The sequence below is a fragment of the Aulostomus chinensis genome, chromosome 15 (genome assembly GCF_037954235.1).
Source record: "Aulostomus chinensis isolate RoL2024-O1b breed Wild chromosome 15, RoL_Achi_v1.0, whole genome shotgun sequence".
Lineage (NCBI taxonomy): Eukaryota > Metazoa > Chordata > Actinopteri > Syngnathiformes > Aulostomidae > Aulostomus > Aulostomus chinensis.
The window spans coordinates 9,792,604-9,808,793 of record NC_141334.1 but is presented as its reverse complement, the minus strand read 5'-3'; the positions used below and the strand labels follow the sequence as shown (position 1 = coordinate 9,808,793).

At 40.9% G+C, this 16,190-nt stretch overlaps 5 protein-coding genes across 5 annotated transcripts; 1 reads left to right on the top strand and 4 right to left on the bottom strand.

The window, feature by feature from the left end:
- Positions 1-260: 260 nt before the first annotated feature.
- On the bottom strand, positions 261-16,179 carry LOC147248596 (claudin-4-like). Its single transcript, XM_086225652.1, has 3 exons — positions 16,108-16,179; positions 6,214-6,259; positions 261-1,995 (listed from the first exon to the last, which is right to left on the bottom strand). The coding sequence occupies exon 3, from the start codon at positions 1,774-1,776 to the stop codon at positions 1,219-1,221; it is 558 nt and encodes a 185-aa protein (XP_086081778.1). The 5' UTR covers positions 1,777-1,995; positions 6,214-6,259; positions 16,108-16,179; the 3' UTR covers positions 261-1,218.
- LOC147248600 (claudin-like protein ZF-A89) lies at positions 3,151-3,931 on the bottom strand. The gene has a single exon (XM_086225648.1). It carries the CDS (start codon positions 3,888-3,890, stop codon positions 3,258-3,260), a length of 633 nt encoding a protein of 210 aa, XP_086081774.1. The 5' UTR covers positions 3,891-3,931; the 3' UTR covers positions 3,151-3,257.
- Positions 4,077-5,964, top strand: cldn29 (claudin 29). The gene has a single exon (XM_086225649.1). It carries the CDS (start codon positions 4,827-4,829, stop codon positions 5,457-5,459), a length of 633 nt encoding a protein of 210 aa, XP_086081775.1. The 5' UTR covers positions 4,077-4,826; the 3' UTR covers positions 5,460-5,964.
- On the bottom strand, positions 6,801-7,719 carry LOC147248598 (claudin-4-like). The gene has a single exon (XM_086225646.1). It carries the CDS (start codon positions 7,717-7,719, stop codon positions 7,084-7,086), a length of 636 nt encoding a protein of 211 aa, XP_086081772.1. The 3' UTR covers positions 6,801-7,083.
- LOC147248597 (claudin-4-like) lies at positions 8,494-16,122 on the bottom strand. Its single transcript, XM_086225645.1, has 2 exons — positions 16,108-16,122; positions 8,494-10,053 (listed from the first exon to the last, which is right to left on the bottom strand). Exon 2 carries the CDS (start codon positions 9,967-9,969, stop codon positions 9,325-9,327), a length of 645 nt encoding a protein of 214 aa, XP_086081771.1. The 5' UTR covers positions 9,970-10,053; positions 16,108-16,122; the 3' UTR covers positions 8,494-9,324.
- Positions 16,180-16,190: the final 11 nt, after the last annotated feature.

Sequence of the window (16,190 nt, the reverse complement as noted above, 5' to 3'; positions counted from 1 at the left end):
AGCAACAACCAGAGACTGTTGGGAGATAAATCACTTCAAGAATACAACATGTCTGCAGTGATATATTACTTAAATACTTCCTCGGAGGAAAACTGAAGATTGCAGCTGTCTTGTTTCTGTTGAAATGGACGGGTGCTTGCTGAAGCTTTTGAGTTTTACTGTTGCATGAAGTAGTTGGATGATAGAAATCAACAAAGGGATGCAAACGAGTTAGATAGAGGCAGGGTACAGAATACAAACACCTCTGAGCTACAGCCATGTTTGACAGGCTTGTACATTCATTTTGATTGCCCTGGTAGTTGGCGCTGTCTCCATTTTGTTTCATAACTGAAATTTATTACATAAGCAAGCGTCGTTGTTGAGGTTTTCATTATGCAAATCTGCATCTGTTAAAAAAAATTGAATTGTGAGTATGGATAATAATCAGGAATATGTACAGTAAAAAAAAACATTATACAAGTAAATTTTATTGGTTACAAATATTCATACTCAGTAAAGTAAAATTTAAAAAAACATAGATTTGTTAACAAAAGTCTACCAGTGAAACTTTAGTTGATTTCAGTACCAGTCATCTTGAACTGCTCTAGTAATACTAGTATTGTAGCTTCTAATTCAACAGACATCTCTTCTTCATTCTGGTTCAGTTTTCTCTGAAATAAGTTATTACAAAAATTTAAAAAAATGTTTTCTTGCATACAAGAGGTTAATCCCCATTTTTCTTTAGTTAAAACAATACAGAAGATGATGGTTAAACACAACTTCAGAGGTCGGCACCTGGGCTATTTTGGCCATATCTGATATTTTTGATTAAGCCTTTTTTTATACAAAAAAAGATTCAAATTAAATATTTTAGGAAAGAAAACACAAGAATGATTAAACTCGATTAACATGACAGGTCAAAGGCTTTCAAAGACATACAGATTCTGTAGCATTCATAATACGTGTAATAGAAGTTCAACTTCCGCACTGTGACTTTTTTTAACAATCACAATGTCACGTTTGACTATTTTCTATACTTCCTACCTTCATTCTTCACATTTCATGAATACAGCATGTGTCTGGTACCATTCTACATTTTAATGTGCTGTAAATACTTTATACACAAACTTTACAAACTGTTCTGATGTCCCACATCACTACTGTGGGAAAAGGTTTAAAAAAAAAATTGTTGAACTACTCAACAAGGTGATGGATAGATGCAGTTTGTTCTTCTCCTGCTCAGCATCTGTACGTGCTGCACAGAACTCCTCCACCAATGACCAGCAGAGCTCCGGAGGCCCAGCCCACATATATGGATGCTCCCAGCTCCCCTCTCCTCTCCTCGGTGGGCAGCGGGTTATAAAAGCCTGTGATGATGCTGTGAGCTGACCAGCTGACAGGAATGATACACAGGAGCCCTGCTATTATGAACACCACACCCCCTGCAAGACCAACATTGGCTTTAGTCCACTGGTCATAACGGAAGAAGATGGTGCAGCGAGCCCCGACAACAGTCAGTCCGATGGCCACTACGGCAACAGCAATGGAGACACAGATAAGAGCCCTGGAGGCTTGAAGCTCTTGCGGTAAAGCCAGAATGGAGTCGTAAGCTTTACACTGTGAGTGGCCCGTGCTCTGGATCACACAGTTCATCCATAAACCTTCCCAGAAGATCTGCGAGGTGACGATGTTAGACCCAACAAAAGCTGTCACCTTCCACATGGGCAGGCCACAGATGAGGATGGTGCCAAGAAAGCCAATGATTGCCAGACAGATACCAACGAGTTGAGTCTGCATGTTGTCAGGAACCAAATCCAAGGCATGAATTCAGGCAAGGTCACAGATAGAAGAAAAAAATCCACCTTCGGTTGAGCTGCAGATTGTTGTAACTCCAAGATTTCACCAGGATTTTTAAAACGCTTGTTTTGTTTTGCTCCGCAGGTGTAAGAAGGAAGACAAACAGAGGCGGGACTCTCTTGCTAGATTGTGGATCAGGTTTCTTGCTTGTCCTGATTCCTGCAAGGTTTGAATGAGTATGAGAAGGAAGAAAAACTACCTTGTGAACAAAAGACAGTGAGCACACATTTTGAGTAAACTGAAGACTTAAATCCAACTTCCTATATGTAACAGAGAAAAAAATAGCCTGATCAGTATCTGTTGAATTGATGTTCGCCAGTAAGTTTCTACTCAAACTTTAAATTTAGTAGAGGAAAGACACTATGGAGTACTAGCAGCATCGGGTCTTGTATAATGTCCTAAACCACTAAATGAGGTTTAAACTTTGAACATTTAAGACATTTTGAGGAAATACCCTCATTTAGCATCTTTGAGTTTCTGGTGAAAGAATCATAACACTTGTAATCTTGCTTTTACTGTAGTTTTATTCACTTTGTCACCTAATCTGGATTTTTCAACACAGGTACCCCAATCCTACTAACAATCCAGCACAAACATAATTTGAGGATGTTCTCATCTAATTACAGAATATTCTCACCGTTGCATTGTTAGATATATTAAAGGACTTCCTCACCTTTGAATTATCTGCACAGGTGCTGTGTTTTGCCATAGCAACATCATAACTGCCACTCACAAGCACTATAATTCCAAATGTTACTTCCATTTAAAAAATTAACACCTTGAATAATTGAGGCAGCTAGTCACTTTGTCATGTGACAGGATGATGAATCACTTTACCCGTTTTGCTTGTGTGTTTGATGTATTGAAGCTGTTAAATGTGTGCCAGGCCCAAAGGTGGATCTAACTATTGTCACACTGGTTTCCATGTAGTTTCAGCAGGAAAATGTTAGCCAGTTGACCTCATTAGGGTCAAGGAATCTAACTAGCCCCAAATACCATAAAATACATTTTGTCCTTCAAGTAGACAAGTGGTGCCTTGAGGTCTCCAGCTTTATTGGGTGATGGCTTATGACAAAAAGAAAAATTCACAGTTAAAGTAATGTTTTGCTTTTGTTTATCAGCAACAGTAGGTGGTTGCATTATTGGAGCAAGAAAAGTAATGGGGACAGATTTCTTTTGGGTGAAATGCCACTGTAGTCGAGGCTCTACTTGCTGCTCAGTGTGCAAGAGTCAGGTCATTCACATGTTGACATTTGAGTCAACGTCACCATCTAATATGGAAAACCTCAAGTCACACAGAAAAGGGCAAACAAATTAAGGATGATATAAAGTTACATTTATTAAAATCCATGATAAAACCATTAAGACCATTGGCTCAGTGTTGCCAATTCAGTTTGTAGTAACTGAACAGACTTGCAGTATCAAACGTAGGCGCCTCCGCTGGCTGCTGAGCGAGGAGCCGAGTATTTGACTGAGTATCTGCTGTCTTTGTGCTGCTGGCACTGGCAGCAGAGGAGTGCACCACCAATGAGGAGGAGGCCTGCTGCCCCCCAACCGATGAACAGCGACGCGCCGAGCTCCCTCCTCTGAGCGTCAACTATGATGGGGTTGTAGAAGTTCCTGATGACCTCATGAGCAGACCAGGACACCGGGATCAGACACAAGATGGCCCCGACGATGAAGAACACCCCCGCAGCAATGGCTACCCTGCTCTTGGCCATCTCATCTTCAATGCAGTTGGTGCATTTGCCCCCAGCGACAGCGAGCAGGATCCCCATAAGGACCACCAGTATGGAGATGATGACTAGGGCACGGGCAGCTTGCAGGTCTCGAGGGAGAGCCAGCATAGAGTCATAGACCTTGCACTGCATCTGTCCAGTACTCTGCTTGACACAATTCATCCATAGCCCCTCCCAGAAGGTCTGCGCCGTCACAATGTTGTTCCCAATGAAAGCTGACACCTTCCACATGGGTAGAGCACAGATGATGATGTCACAGAGGAAGCCAATGGTTGCCAGGAAGATGCCAAACATCTGGAGACCTGCAGAGGGCATGGTTAGTTCTAGAACCGCAGTGATGCAGATAAAATAATAGCATGCAGGTTCTCACATGCTGCTTTTATGATCACATGGTGGGTCATGCTCTGTCCTGATTGGTTGTTCATATCTACTCAAAATGAAACCACCTGTGGTTGTCAATCAAGTCAGCAACCAATATGTAGTTGTTTCAGCAGGGTAGCAATCAAGCTGAATGAGTCCACCTTTGCTAATAGGACCTGGCTGACCGGCTTCACGGGGTTCACTGGTTTTTACGGTTTTACAGATATATAGTCATCTATCTAACTAAGAACTAAAAATAGTGACTCAGCGATTAATTGTATGGAAGCCAATATTTGGAGGGAAAAACAATTTAATTGAGCTTTTTTTTATTAAATGTGATTAAATTTGTGTCAAAATACCATTTTTGAATTCATTTTTGCTTCATAGATGTTCTCATTACACATCATATCCTTTAGACTTAAGAAAACACTTTTTTGTGATATACATCCCCGCAAAAGTCATGCTATTTCAATTTGAATGGCATTTTAAATAATTTAAATAGCCAAAATTTAACATTCCTTTTTATAGTGAAAATGGGATATTTCACGTTTCTGCATCCCTCTAAGGTCCTCCATTATCTTAATAGATGATTATTTTGTAACTAAAATTGAAACATCATTCTGTGTATTACAGGATTTTTTTTTTTTTTGCTGCTGTCAAAGCTTCTTTTCTCCTCTGAGCGCTCTGCTGAGGCACCACAGGGCCTCTCTAGGAGAGACTGAATGCAACATAATGGATGGTTATTTCAGAGCAATGAAGCCAAAGCCCACCCAGAGGAGGGGGGCTGCTAGTGGGCTTCTATGGGCCGTATAAAACTTCCTACGGTGCTTGTGGTTGGCAGCAGTAAAGAACTGAAACACAGCAAGAAACAGAAGAATACAGCAAGCAGAAATGGCATCTCTGGGGCTGCAGATTCTGGGTGTTGGGTTGGCGGTGCTGGGATGGATAGGAAACATCCTGATCTGCATGCTGCCCATGTGGAAAGTGTCTGCTTTTATCGGGAACAACATTGTGGTGGCTCAGACTATCTGGGAAGGACTGTGGATGACCTGCGTGGTACAGAGCACCGGACAGATGCAGTGCAAAGTCTATGACTCCCTGCTGGCTCTGCCTCCAGACCTCCAGGCGGCCCGGGCCATGGTGGTAATCGCCATCCTCTTCTCTCTGTTCGGCCTGCTGCTCTCTGTGGTCGGAGGAAAATGCACCACCTGCATTGGGGACAAAACAGCAAAAGCCAGAGTGGCCATCTCTGCAGGCGTTTTCTTCCTCCTGAGCGGGGCTCTGTGTCTGGTGACGGTGTCCCTGCCTGCTAACACCATCATAAAGGACTTCTACAACCCCATGGTGCCTGATGCTCAGCGGAGGGAGCTGGGCGCATGTTTGTATGTGGGCTGGGGAGCTTCAGGACTGCTACTGATTGGTGGGGCTCTTCTCTGCTGTCAGTGCCCGTCAAGAGGAGACGGCTACGGTGGAGCGAAATATTCTCCTCCTAAATCCACAACACCCGGGAAGGAGTTTGTCTGAGTCGCTGCATCCAACTAGGCTGAACTTTTTACCGAACAAACCCGTTTCTTGATTTGCATTGTGACTAACTTCTTTTGACTAACACACTGTAGCCATTTTTTTCTGAATGATGAAACAGACTCTTAAATGTATGTGCCATGTAAGAATAATGAAACATGGTGTTCAACCAGCCCATTCATTACTCTTTCATTCAATGATTTTTGTCTCTTTTCACTCTATGTAAATACTAATTAAACCTGATTTTCCTTATATTTCCATGATCTTTTTTAATATAGACCCTCCAAAAAAAAGAAATTTGTTATGTGAAAAAAAAAATTCTTTTGGATTTGTCATTCATCCAAACAATAAACAGTATTTTGTCACTTTTCTTTTCTTTTTACAGGGCATTTACTCAAGCACTCTTGCAAAAACTAGAGAAGTCCTTTTTAATCCTCTACACTGATCTGACAGGTCCTTCATGAAATGATCTTATTTTACGCATGAAATGGGATGAGCTGCATAAAAACTGGTTGTATTGTGGTAGATTAAATTACCTGACGTTGTCTTGAGTAGTCGCACACAATATTGTGATACCACTTTATATATTTCTTTGTATAAAATTACAGTGCATAGTGATGACTTTTATGTGATATTTGATGTAATCTGTGTCAAATTTTAAATATACCATCTTCACTTGTGCTTGTTCTGATGTAAAATCCAAATACTGCTTCCAAAAAGAAGAAACATAGAAACAGACACAGTGGTGAAAAATTACCGATGCCTTTTATCGTGCTTGTCAGTGTGGATCCAATTGAGCGTTTCTGTAAACAAAAAGAAAACCATTAAAGAGGTCGAGGATATATCAACCTGACAAGGCTTGGCAGATGTGCTCAGACTGGGCAACGTGTAAATATCCATCCTTTGGAGATATAAAATGGTTCCTTAGCAACATGAATCCAAGCACACAGTACACACTGTTGTCTCAGGCAGTGACACTATTTTACTTAGGACAGAAACTGTAAATTACTGTCCTAATACAAGAGCACTCAAATGTATCATGGCAAACATCTCAAACCAGATACAGTAAATCCCCTGGAGACGACTCCCCAAATTCCTGCATACTTTACCAGTGTGTTTAGTGAAAAGGGAAGTTTCAATTTTATTGCGTATGTGTCTGCAGGTGCAGGGTGAATGAAAGAGGTCAGGGAAAGTAAAAACAAAGAATCTTTATTTGAAAGACAGTGTCATTGGACATGGAAGATGCACATCATCTTCTATCTAATCTGCTTTATTTTTAGCTGTTTTCACAACTTCAACTGCTTCATTTCTAAAGAAAATATTATCAGACATGTTACAGTAATTTCCGTCTTAGATTTGCAGTCTGACTTGAAAGATGAAAATTGGCAGAGTATTTCAATACCTCATCTGAAAAATTCCAACACAAGTAAACAACTGACAAAGAATACTCTCTGCTGTCTTATGTTACTTTACTGCTACAAACCATTTATTGGGTGTATAGATTAATTCCAGTTCTGCTGAAGGAGCATCTTAAAAACAAACAAACAAAAAATACATACAGAACATTTAGAGAAAAAAGGCCCTCTTTTGACAAGTAAACTCAATATGTCTAATACAGCTTCTACCCTCACACATAGTCCACATTTGAGGACATGGTCCTGGCAGGGGCAAACTTCGCAGGCACATAGGGTCTACCATCTTTTGGGGGGCAGTTGTTGCAGAGAAGACCTCCTCCAAGCAGCAGCAACCCAGACGAGCCCCAGCCGATATAGAGAGCAGCTCCGAGCTCCCTCCTCTGAGCTGCAAGCACCATAGGGTTATAAAAGTCTCTGATCACGGCGTGAGCTGACCATGACACTGGAATCATGATCAGCAAGGCTGCGATTATGAAGATCACACCGGACACGATGCACGCTTTGGCTTTGGACCCCTCATCCTCCATACAGTTGGTGCACTTTCCTCCAACCACCGCCATGAGGACACCAAAAACACCAACAATCACCGAAATGACCACCATGGCTCTGGCAGCCTGCAGGTCCTGGGGGAGGGCCAGCATTGAGTCGTACACCTTACACTGCATCTGGCCGGTGCTCTGAACCACACAGTTCATCCACAAGCCCTCCCAGATCACCTGTGCAGTGACAATGTTCGCCCCAACGAAAGCCGTAACTCTCCACATGGGCAGAGCACATGTGATGATGGTTCCCAGCCATCCGATGAAGGCCAGCAGCACGCCCATGATCTGGAGGCCCTGAGAAGCCATAGTTACCTCACTGCAGCCTCCGCTCGAAACGAGAAGAGAGTAAAGTTCGCTCTTGCTCAAATGTTCACGTCTTAATGCATAAAAACACAGTTCGGAACTGGTTTTGAGGAAGTGTTTGCAGTGCTCTGATGCTCTGAGGTCTCCCTGTGGGAAGATAACTACCTCCTGGTGTAGCTCAAACTTTTAGGGTGGAGTTTCTGGGCTTCTAGACAAAAGGAGAAAACTGAGACCTGATATCCACAAGCCTTGTTTTCTCTCTGTTCATTGTTCTCACACACACAAGCTTTGTCACCTCAAGCAAAGACTGGAGACTTGGAACAATGGCTCCAGATCCCACCTGCTCTCCCTCTCTCTCTCTGTCAGACACATGCATACACACGGGCACATATCCACACACACACAAGTGAGGCCTTGAGCAAACACTAGACTTGAGGGTTTCAGTGCATTTCCCTCAAACACAAGGAGGTGGATAAACACAAATTACTCACAACTGTGTCAGAACTCAACACTGAATAGTTTTTCATAAACAGTTCAAATAACTCTCAAACACACAGGATTGTATCGTTCTATTCTTAATTAATGAAGAATTAAGGACTTCAGTGGTATCATAATAATCACAGGTGGAGGCAGAGCAGTTGGGGGTGGAGAAAAATCAAAATATATATAAGGATGTTCGCCTTATAAGATAAAGTCAACTGCAAATGGTGAACTCACACATGCAATGTGTCTGAGAGAAGAAAGTCTGTCTTTTATTGGTATAACATGAAATATGAGAACGTCTTGATCCTTCATCAAGCAAAAGTCAAAAGTATTGAAAATAAAATCAAGCAAATGATTCAGGCCAGTTAAAATGAATGTTGTTGTTATTGGCTTTTGTTCTTTTTTAGTATTTCACCGTTTAGACATCTAAAATTGTCCTGTGCGTCCATATAAAGCGTAGGTGTTTGCCTGTTGGCTAACAGTTTGAACAAAAACAAGTTTCCAGCCTTCATGACTTTTTTCTGCCGCACCCAGACCTGATAAACCAGAAAGTCAGACAATAGACGTCTGTGAGATGCTTTAGGGCTTCTTTAACGAATCCTTGTTTCCAGTGTTTTGATATGGATATATCAGTGCTGACTGTAAATAATTTCTGTAATAAACAAAGAATTCTTTGAACTTTGTTTCCCAAAATTTAGCTTTTTTTTTTTTAAATTTTAAGACCATTAATAAGAACAGAGAGTGAAAATAACAAAGAGCATGTGATTTTTGATTCGTAAACAAAATATTTATTTACAGTTTTGCTTGCATATTAATAGTTGACACATGGTTTATAAAAAACAACCCACGTAAACATAACAAACTTTTTTTTAAAAAACAGTGGTCATAGACATTTATGTTAATAAGAAAAGACATACAAATGATTACTATTATCAACCACTTTTGTTAACATAAAAATGCACTTCTTTATCAGGTGTGGTTCCTCTCTTGCTGTTTTTCTTTCATAAACCATGAGGAGTAAAATACTCTGAGCTTATTCTGAACTACCAACACTCACAACCCAGTGGCACCAGTGCATCTGTCTCAGTAAACAGGGTTTTTTTCACAACTATTCACCGATCCCTTTCAGACATAGTCTTTGCCAGATGCAGGTGCTGACGCCTCAGACCGGGCGGCTTTGTATCTCGCCGTGTAAGAGCCTTCATCTTTAGGTGGGCAGTTACAGCAGAGCATCCCCCCTCCGATCAGCATTAAAGCGCCTGCCCCCCATCCGATGTAGAGGGCAGCGCCCAGCTCTCTCTTCTGGGCATTGACCATCAGTGGGTTGTAGAAGTCTCGGATGATGGTGTGGGCTGTCCAGCAGACAGGAACCAGGCAGAGCACCCCGGCAATGATGAACAGAACCCCAGATGCGATGCCCACCTTGGCTTTGGATGATGGATCCTCCACACAGTTGGTGCACTTCCCCCCAGCCACTGAGAGCAGAATCGCCATGATGCCCACCACAACAGAGATGACAGTCAAGGCCCGGGCAGCTTGGAGGTCAGAGGAGAGGGCCAGCATGGAGTCGTAGACCTTACATTGCATCTGGCCTGTGCTCTGGACCACACAACTCATCCAGATACCTTCCCAGGACGTCTGTGAGGTGACGATGTTGCTGCCGATAAAGGCAGTGACCCTCCACATGGGGATGGCACAGACTATGATGGCACCGATCCATCCCAGGATCCCCAGGGCTGTGCCCAGCATTTGTAACCCAGCAGACACCATCGTGGCCAAAAGATTTGTCTTCTCTGTGCGCTGTAACTCCTCTCCCTCAGAAATGACGAGTCTTCTACTGGTCAGGTGAGTATGCTAAATGGGAGAGGTTTAGGAGGAGAGCAGGTACATATGACCTTCTCTCTGAAAGAGGAGGAGCCATGAAGAAGAGCAGCTTACCGTCATCAGTCTCTGCTCCTCAGGTCCACCCACCCCATTTATCTACAACCTGTTCACTCAACCTTCCAGTCTTATTTTAATAACCAAAAACTGAGATTTGCATGAACTTGCACAAAAAATACAATTTGAACATAAACACATTTGTAGAGGGAATTTGCTGATTAATCAAAAATGTCAGGGTCCCACTTCTCTTTTCCTTCCTTCTCCTTTCCTTTCACCCCCTCCCCCATCTCCAGTTTCATCTCAAGGATCAGGAAGGAGGAGAAGTTATTGATAGGTGACTCTGTCTGATTTACATAACAAAAGCAAAGGCAGTAACTCCAGACCAAATATGGGCTTGGGCTTGGTGATTTTATGAGACAAACTGAAGATATAAAATCACAGCTCAACTAATAATATTTGAAAATAAATTCCAAGAAGTTCAGTGTAACAACTTTATAAAAGACTGTGTTTTCCAGTGGAGGAAGTGCTACTCAGTTTTAGCACACAGGAAGTGGGTGGGGCAGACGGTGGGTTTACAGGACTCTGAGCACCCACCACTTCTGACTTTGATGGGGTTTTCCCTTAAACTTGTTTCCTTTTTATTTATGTATTTATTTCTTTTCTGCATCCATGGCCATTCCAGCTGAGTGGACACTTATTCCTTTCCTTTTAGTCGCTGAAAAAAAAAATGGATGGAATCTTTTTCTAAAAATGTATTTTCTTTGAAAAAAATAGAACACAAGAATACAGACTTTGTTCCATTCGTTAAAGATTCTAACTCTCTACAGCAGCTTTTTTTTTTGTCAAATTGTCAAATTGTTTCTAAGAAAAAGAGTTTATGTATCGTGCCCTCTTATATGGTTGCGTAATTTAATGGGTGAGACAGGAATAACCTTTCGAGGTTTTCAATAATTTACACAAAACTGGAAAAGATTGCAGCAAATTTGAAATAATGAATGTATTATCCACTGTGAAAGTAAAACCAAGGGGTATTCATAAAGGCACACGACAACAGGCTGAATAATTGTTTTTGTCAGTAAGAGAATAGAAATCAGCTTCTCAGAAGAACACATTCTTTGCAGAGAGCTCCCAGAAACCGTGTGAAGTAAAGACTTTGAAGATCGGCTTTGAAGAAAACTCTCTCATGTTCGGTCTGTGTGAGTTCTGTGAGTCAGACTGAAGGCTGATTGTAAGTGTGAACATTGAAGTTTTCCTTATTTGCAGGAAAAGATCTTGTATTTTATGAGCATTGGTGTGGGCAGTGCAGGGAAGGGCAACAAAGAAGGGTCAGTGGGAGGGCAAGTGAGATGATAAACGGATTATTTGACAGGTCAAGATTTTGCAACTTCTGAATGTGCCAACTTTGACATGAAAGTCTGCTATTCTTCAATCTGTCCAAAGGGAGGCAGCAACTTCTACTTCAAAACGTTTGTGTGTGTGTGTGTGTGTGTGTGTGTGTGTGTGTGTGTGTGTGTCTGCGTGCGTGAGTGTGCAATAATTAGTCTTGAATTCACCTCAATGTTCATCTGTGAATCACACAAAACTGAAGTAAACTGATGTCACAAGAATGAATCTTAAACGGTTTGATATGAACTCATGCACAAATAAGATTTTGTTTCTTTTTTGCTCACAAGCAGGAGGAAGGACGCCTGGGTGATTGTTCAAGTGTGGCATCACCCAGTTTTCAAAGAGCTTTTGTAATGGCTGCTATTAATGCGTCCATAAATCTCCCAGTAGCCATTAAACCCAAGGTTCCACTTGGTCAAAGGGCTTATCACTCAGTAACCGAGTGTGCACTCAGGAAGCAACATTACCTGCGACTGGGAACTCAACAAACTCTGCCAGTGGAAATCCCTGTTTCAATTTGAAATTGAAGCAAAATGCAGGTGATGGGTTACCAGTTATCGGAGACCCGCCCACCGCCCCACTCTGTCTCTGACTGGCTAGTACTACCTTTATGCATGTAGACTGAGATGGACCTGCTGGTTGGAGCCAATCAGAACGTTTAGAACGAAACTACAGATTTTTAGGTTGTTTATGCTGTTTCATGCTTGTGGACTGTAGGCATTGTGTCATTTAAGTTTAAATTTGACCTTTATAGACCTAATTTTAAAGAAACGATAGAGTGTGAGAGTATGACTGGCATTCCAAAATACATATATACATATACATATAATTTCATATGTATGGATATATGTATTTCATGGGCTGTTTGTAGCTCAATGTAATGTACTTAGGAAATAACATGTAGTTTAAATATCGTCATCTTCTTAAAATAATTGCCAAAGTCGTTTTCTGACAATTTTATTGCGTAAAACAACTCCTTATGATTGCTTTGCCTACATTTTTTTGTGTTTTCTGAAAAACCTGAAAAAATGACTGGGCGATTATTTTAAGTAGGCGACGATATGTATACGATCGCTTATATGCAAAACACAAATGTATGTTAGATCTACATGTGTTGTACTTTTATTTGATTTGTATTTTACTGTCCTTCCAATAAGACCAAATGGATTGTGCCCCTCTGCTATTTACTGTAGAAAGGTTGTCCTGTTGATTAAACAATGAATTAACAATCGTTAGAGAGCCTCGACTTCAGTCTATCTGAATTTCCTGTGGCAGATAACAAAGATGACCTGTTATTCATACAGTTTGCCCTCTAAAATACCATCTTTTTTTCTGGAGGAACAGCTCCCACTTCAACAAATCTGCAGACACACACATGTAAACAGAAGGCAAATGGGTAATCCCTCTGCTAACTGAAACTCATTCATCAACTCTAGTGAGAGATAAATCCTCCTCTGCTTCCAAACTCCATGAATCTACCTCAGAATGAAACTGTTACAGTAGAGAAGCCAAAAATTATGATTTATTTTATGGTCACTTAATTTGGATTGTGAAAAAAAAGTGACATTTTTGATCTGCAATTAGGGAAACAGTCACATATTCATACATCTATTCTTGGAACAAATTCATTGTTAAATTTGAGCTGTGTGTCTTGCTAGCAGGTGATAAGCTGAAAGCTAAACCATGGGAGCCGTGAGAAGGAACCAAAGCAGTTCTTGCTGACCAGCCAAACAATGAGCTCACTTGCTATAAATCTCTGTAAAGCTGAGGGGAGCTTCAGAGGTGAGGGATATTTCTGTATAGGATCATCTCTGCAGGCAACTAACATTTGGAATATTACTGATATAAATTATGCCTCATGCCTCATAGACACTTTAACATCCAGCTGTTGCGTCAGTCCAGATCTGTTGTGAAACAAGGGGGAGCAAGTCCAGCTTGTTTCCAGCCTGAACTATTGTTGTTGAAAAAAAAAGAAATAAAAAGTAAAAAAGCTCATTAGAGCTTTGTATGTAGGTGAACAAATAAAATATTCCTGCAGCAGGAACTCTGAGTTTGATGTATGATTAAATAAGGAAAATAGAGATCAAAATCACTTCACCCGAAAAGTGGTTTTAGTACTCACAAAAAGGCTTCTTCTGCTGAGAAAAGGTTTTTGTGACTGGAGAAAAACAGCTACGTACATTTTGCTTTGGGCTAATGTTGACATATGGATAACAACAGCTACAGCAAAATAACAACCGCAAAACTGCCAGAAATATCAGTTTAAAAATTGTTGAGCACATTGTCTGGTATAATCAATGTCTTTTCAATCCAGCTGTACGCTCAGTAATACACAAACACTTTGAGTTGATCTAAAAAAAAAAGTCAAACTACCAAATATTAGAGGAGCTTTGCTGTTTCCCAATAGCTGTTAGCTTTACGTTGACGATACGTGGCTGGCTCTTTCCACAAGGTGTGGGGTAAAGTGCACGTAAATTGTTAAAATCACATCACAGGAGAAAAAATGTTGAACATACAAGCAAAGAAATGGGTTTTATTTCTATATTCCTTTATTCCTTTAAAACAGATTAAAGGTAAAAAACAAAAAACAAACATATCACTAATTTTTTGGTGTTATTTGCCACAAAGTACAGATTCTATAAAATCATAATATGTTATCAGAGCTTTACTGTAGTGTTATCACCTAAGAACTACTACTAGGCTCTATTACTGATACCACACCAAATACTATAAATATCTTACTAATACTATACTGTTCAGAGTGTGAACATGCAAATAACGATTCTGATATTTCTGACACCCAGATGTGGTTTGATTATTAGTTTCCTTCCTAAATACAAAGATAATAAATAATCAATTGCATTTTATCTAACTTTATCTTATCAGGGTTAGCCATTCTTTAGCAGACGTGCTTGACACATATTAAAATTTGATAATGTTTGCACGTATGCAAGATAAAAGTGTGTCTGGGTAAGATAGAGGCAGTAGGCACCACTATCACACTTACCTGTGTAAACATGATGCTGCAGATTCACGTGGACTGGTACTTTGACCTGGCATCAAACCCAAATCTGTGTCACTGTTTCTAATCTTCAGGGTTCATCAAAACAGTAGAGGAGTCCTGTTGTGGCCTTTGTGCCTGGCAGGATTTTAAAAAGCTGTAAACTGCACAGTCTAAAAGGAAACATGTTCACCTGACCTTCTTATTATAACAAAAATAAATGGCAAACACGTTTCTATCTCAGAGTCAGCATTTTTCCGGCTGTTTTCTGTTTGCTGTGCTTACATTTTGGCAGTTTAATGTGAGGCGCAATAAATAATCATTTAAGTTAATTTGACTATTAAAAACACGTTTTGGTGCCATGCTATTCAGTGCTATTTCATCCTTCAATTCTTGTGAATACTGATAAATGAAAATGTGGCTACTCCGGCTTCCTCCCACAGTCCAAAGACATCAAGAGGGGACGAGGCTGATTGATACTCTAAATTGACCGCAGGTGTGGCTGTGAGTGTGAATGGTTGTCTGTCTCTATGTGTTGGCCCTGTGATGGACTGGCGACCTGTCCAGGGTGAACCCTTTTGCCCGAAAGCCGCTGGGATAGGCTCCAGCGCCCCCACGACCCTGAACAGGATAAGTGGAAGAAAATGGATGGATGGATGGAAAATGTAGCTACACTATTTCATATCTGCCATACACCTCCATATTCATCTAAGAATATTGAAAACAAATCAACAGTTGAACTCTGTGGCATATTCCAGGCTCTTATCATGAGTAAGTCTCGCATCACTGCAGTATTACACAAAATTTGTATCAATACACAAGAGAAAATAATTTCCAGTGAAAGCAGCATTTACTCAGACTAACTACTTCTTCTTAAAAATGAGCAGGGAAAACCTTTTTGGATTGGTTCCCGTATTCAAACTCAGCCATGACAAAGGGGCTCGTGGCCACAGAGAAGGAAGTCGATTGAGAAATGGACAAACACCTTCTCATGTTTCAGTTTGCTTTTCCGCACCTGTCACACGGTTACTGCTGAGGAGGTTTGCATCATAAACGATGACTTACATGAACAAAACCACTGCAGAACCCAAAGCTACAGAGAGTATTTAGCTCACTGAAGCCCTGCGTATCTATAAAATATATTCTTCACATTTCAAGTTTGCCATTAACTGGGATTTTACTGTGTGATTGCCTATAGACTATGTGACCCTGCAGAGATGACGCTATAAAAACTCACGTTAAGGTGATAAAAACTCAGCTCATCACAACAAAACTGATAATCTTAGACAGAAAATAGATAGAGATGTGCACAGAATGTATCTTGTACTCTTACTCTGCCTATCTGAAACACACTCCCACACTGTGCAAACATTCACACACACACACTGCAGGCACACACACACACACACACACACACGCATACATGCACTCGTCTATTAAAACACATGTTTATGTATTCATTGCAGTCTCATGTGGTCACCCATCAACCACATAACAAGTTGGGCCCTGGCCACTTATTACCTACTGACAGCAATAAAGCTAACACACCTGAGCTACCATGGGCAAAAGGTTAAACCATAAAAATACTCTCTATTTGAAAAAGCACCCACACACCCAGGTGGTAAATGCCCAGGACTCACCTGATTGGCTTGGGAGGAGGAATGATGTCATCTGTTAGGAGGGTCGGATCATTCAGTAATAAAATGATACTCAGATAAGACTC

Excerpts from the sequence above, each read along its gene's own strand:
- LOC147248597 (XM_086225645.1), bottom strand. The coding sequence starts at position 9,969 with ATGGTGTCTGCTGGGTTACAAATGCTGGGCACAGCCCTGGGGATCCTG.
- LOC147248598 (XM_086225646.1), bottom strand. The coding sequence starts at position 7,719 with ATGGCTTCTCAGGGCCTCCAGATCATGGGCGTGCTGCTGGCCTTCATC.
- cldn29 (XM_086225649.1), top strand. The coding sequence starts at position 4,827 with ATGGCATCTCTGGGGCTGCAGATTCTGGGTGTTGGGTTGGCGGTGCTG.
- LOC147248600 (XM_086225648.1), bottom strand. The coding sequence starts at position 3,890 with ATGCCCTCTGCAGGTCTCCAGATGTTTGGCATCTTCCTGGCAACCATT.
- LOC147248596 (XM_086225652.1), bottom strand. The coding sequence starts at position 1,776 with ATGCAGACTCAACTCGTTGGTATCTGTCTGGCAATCATTGGCTTTCTT.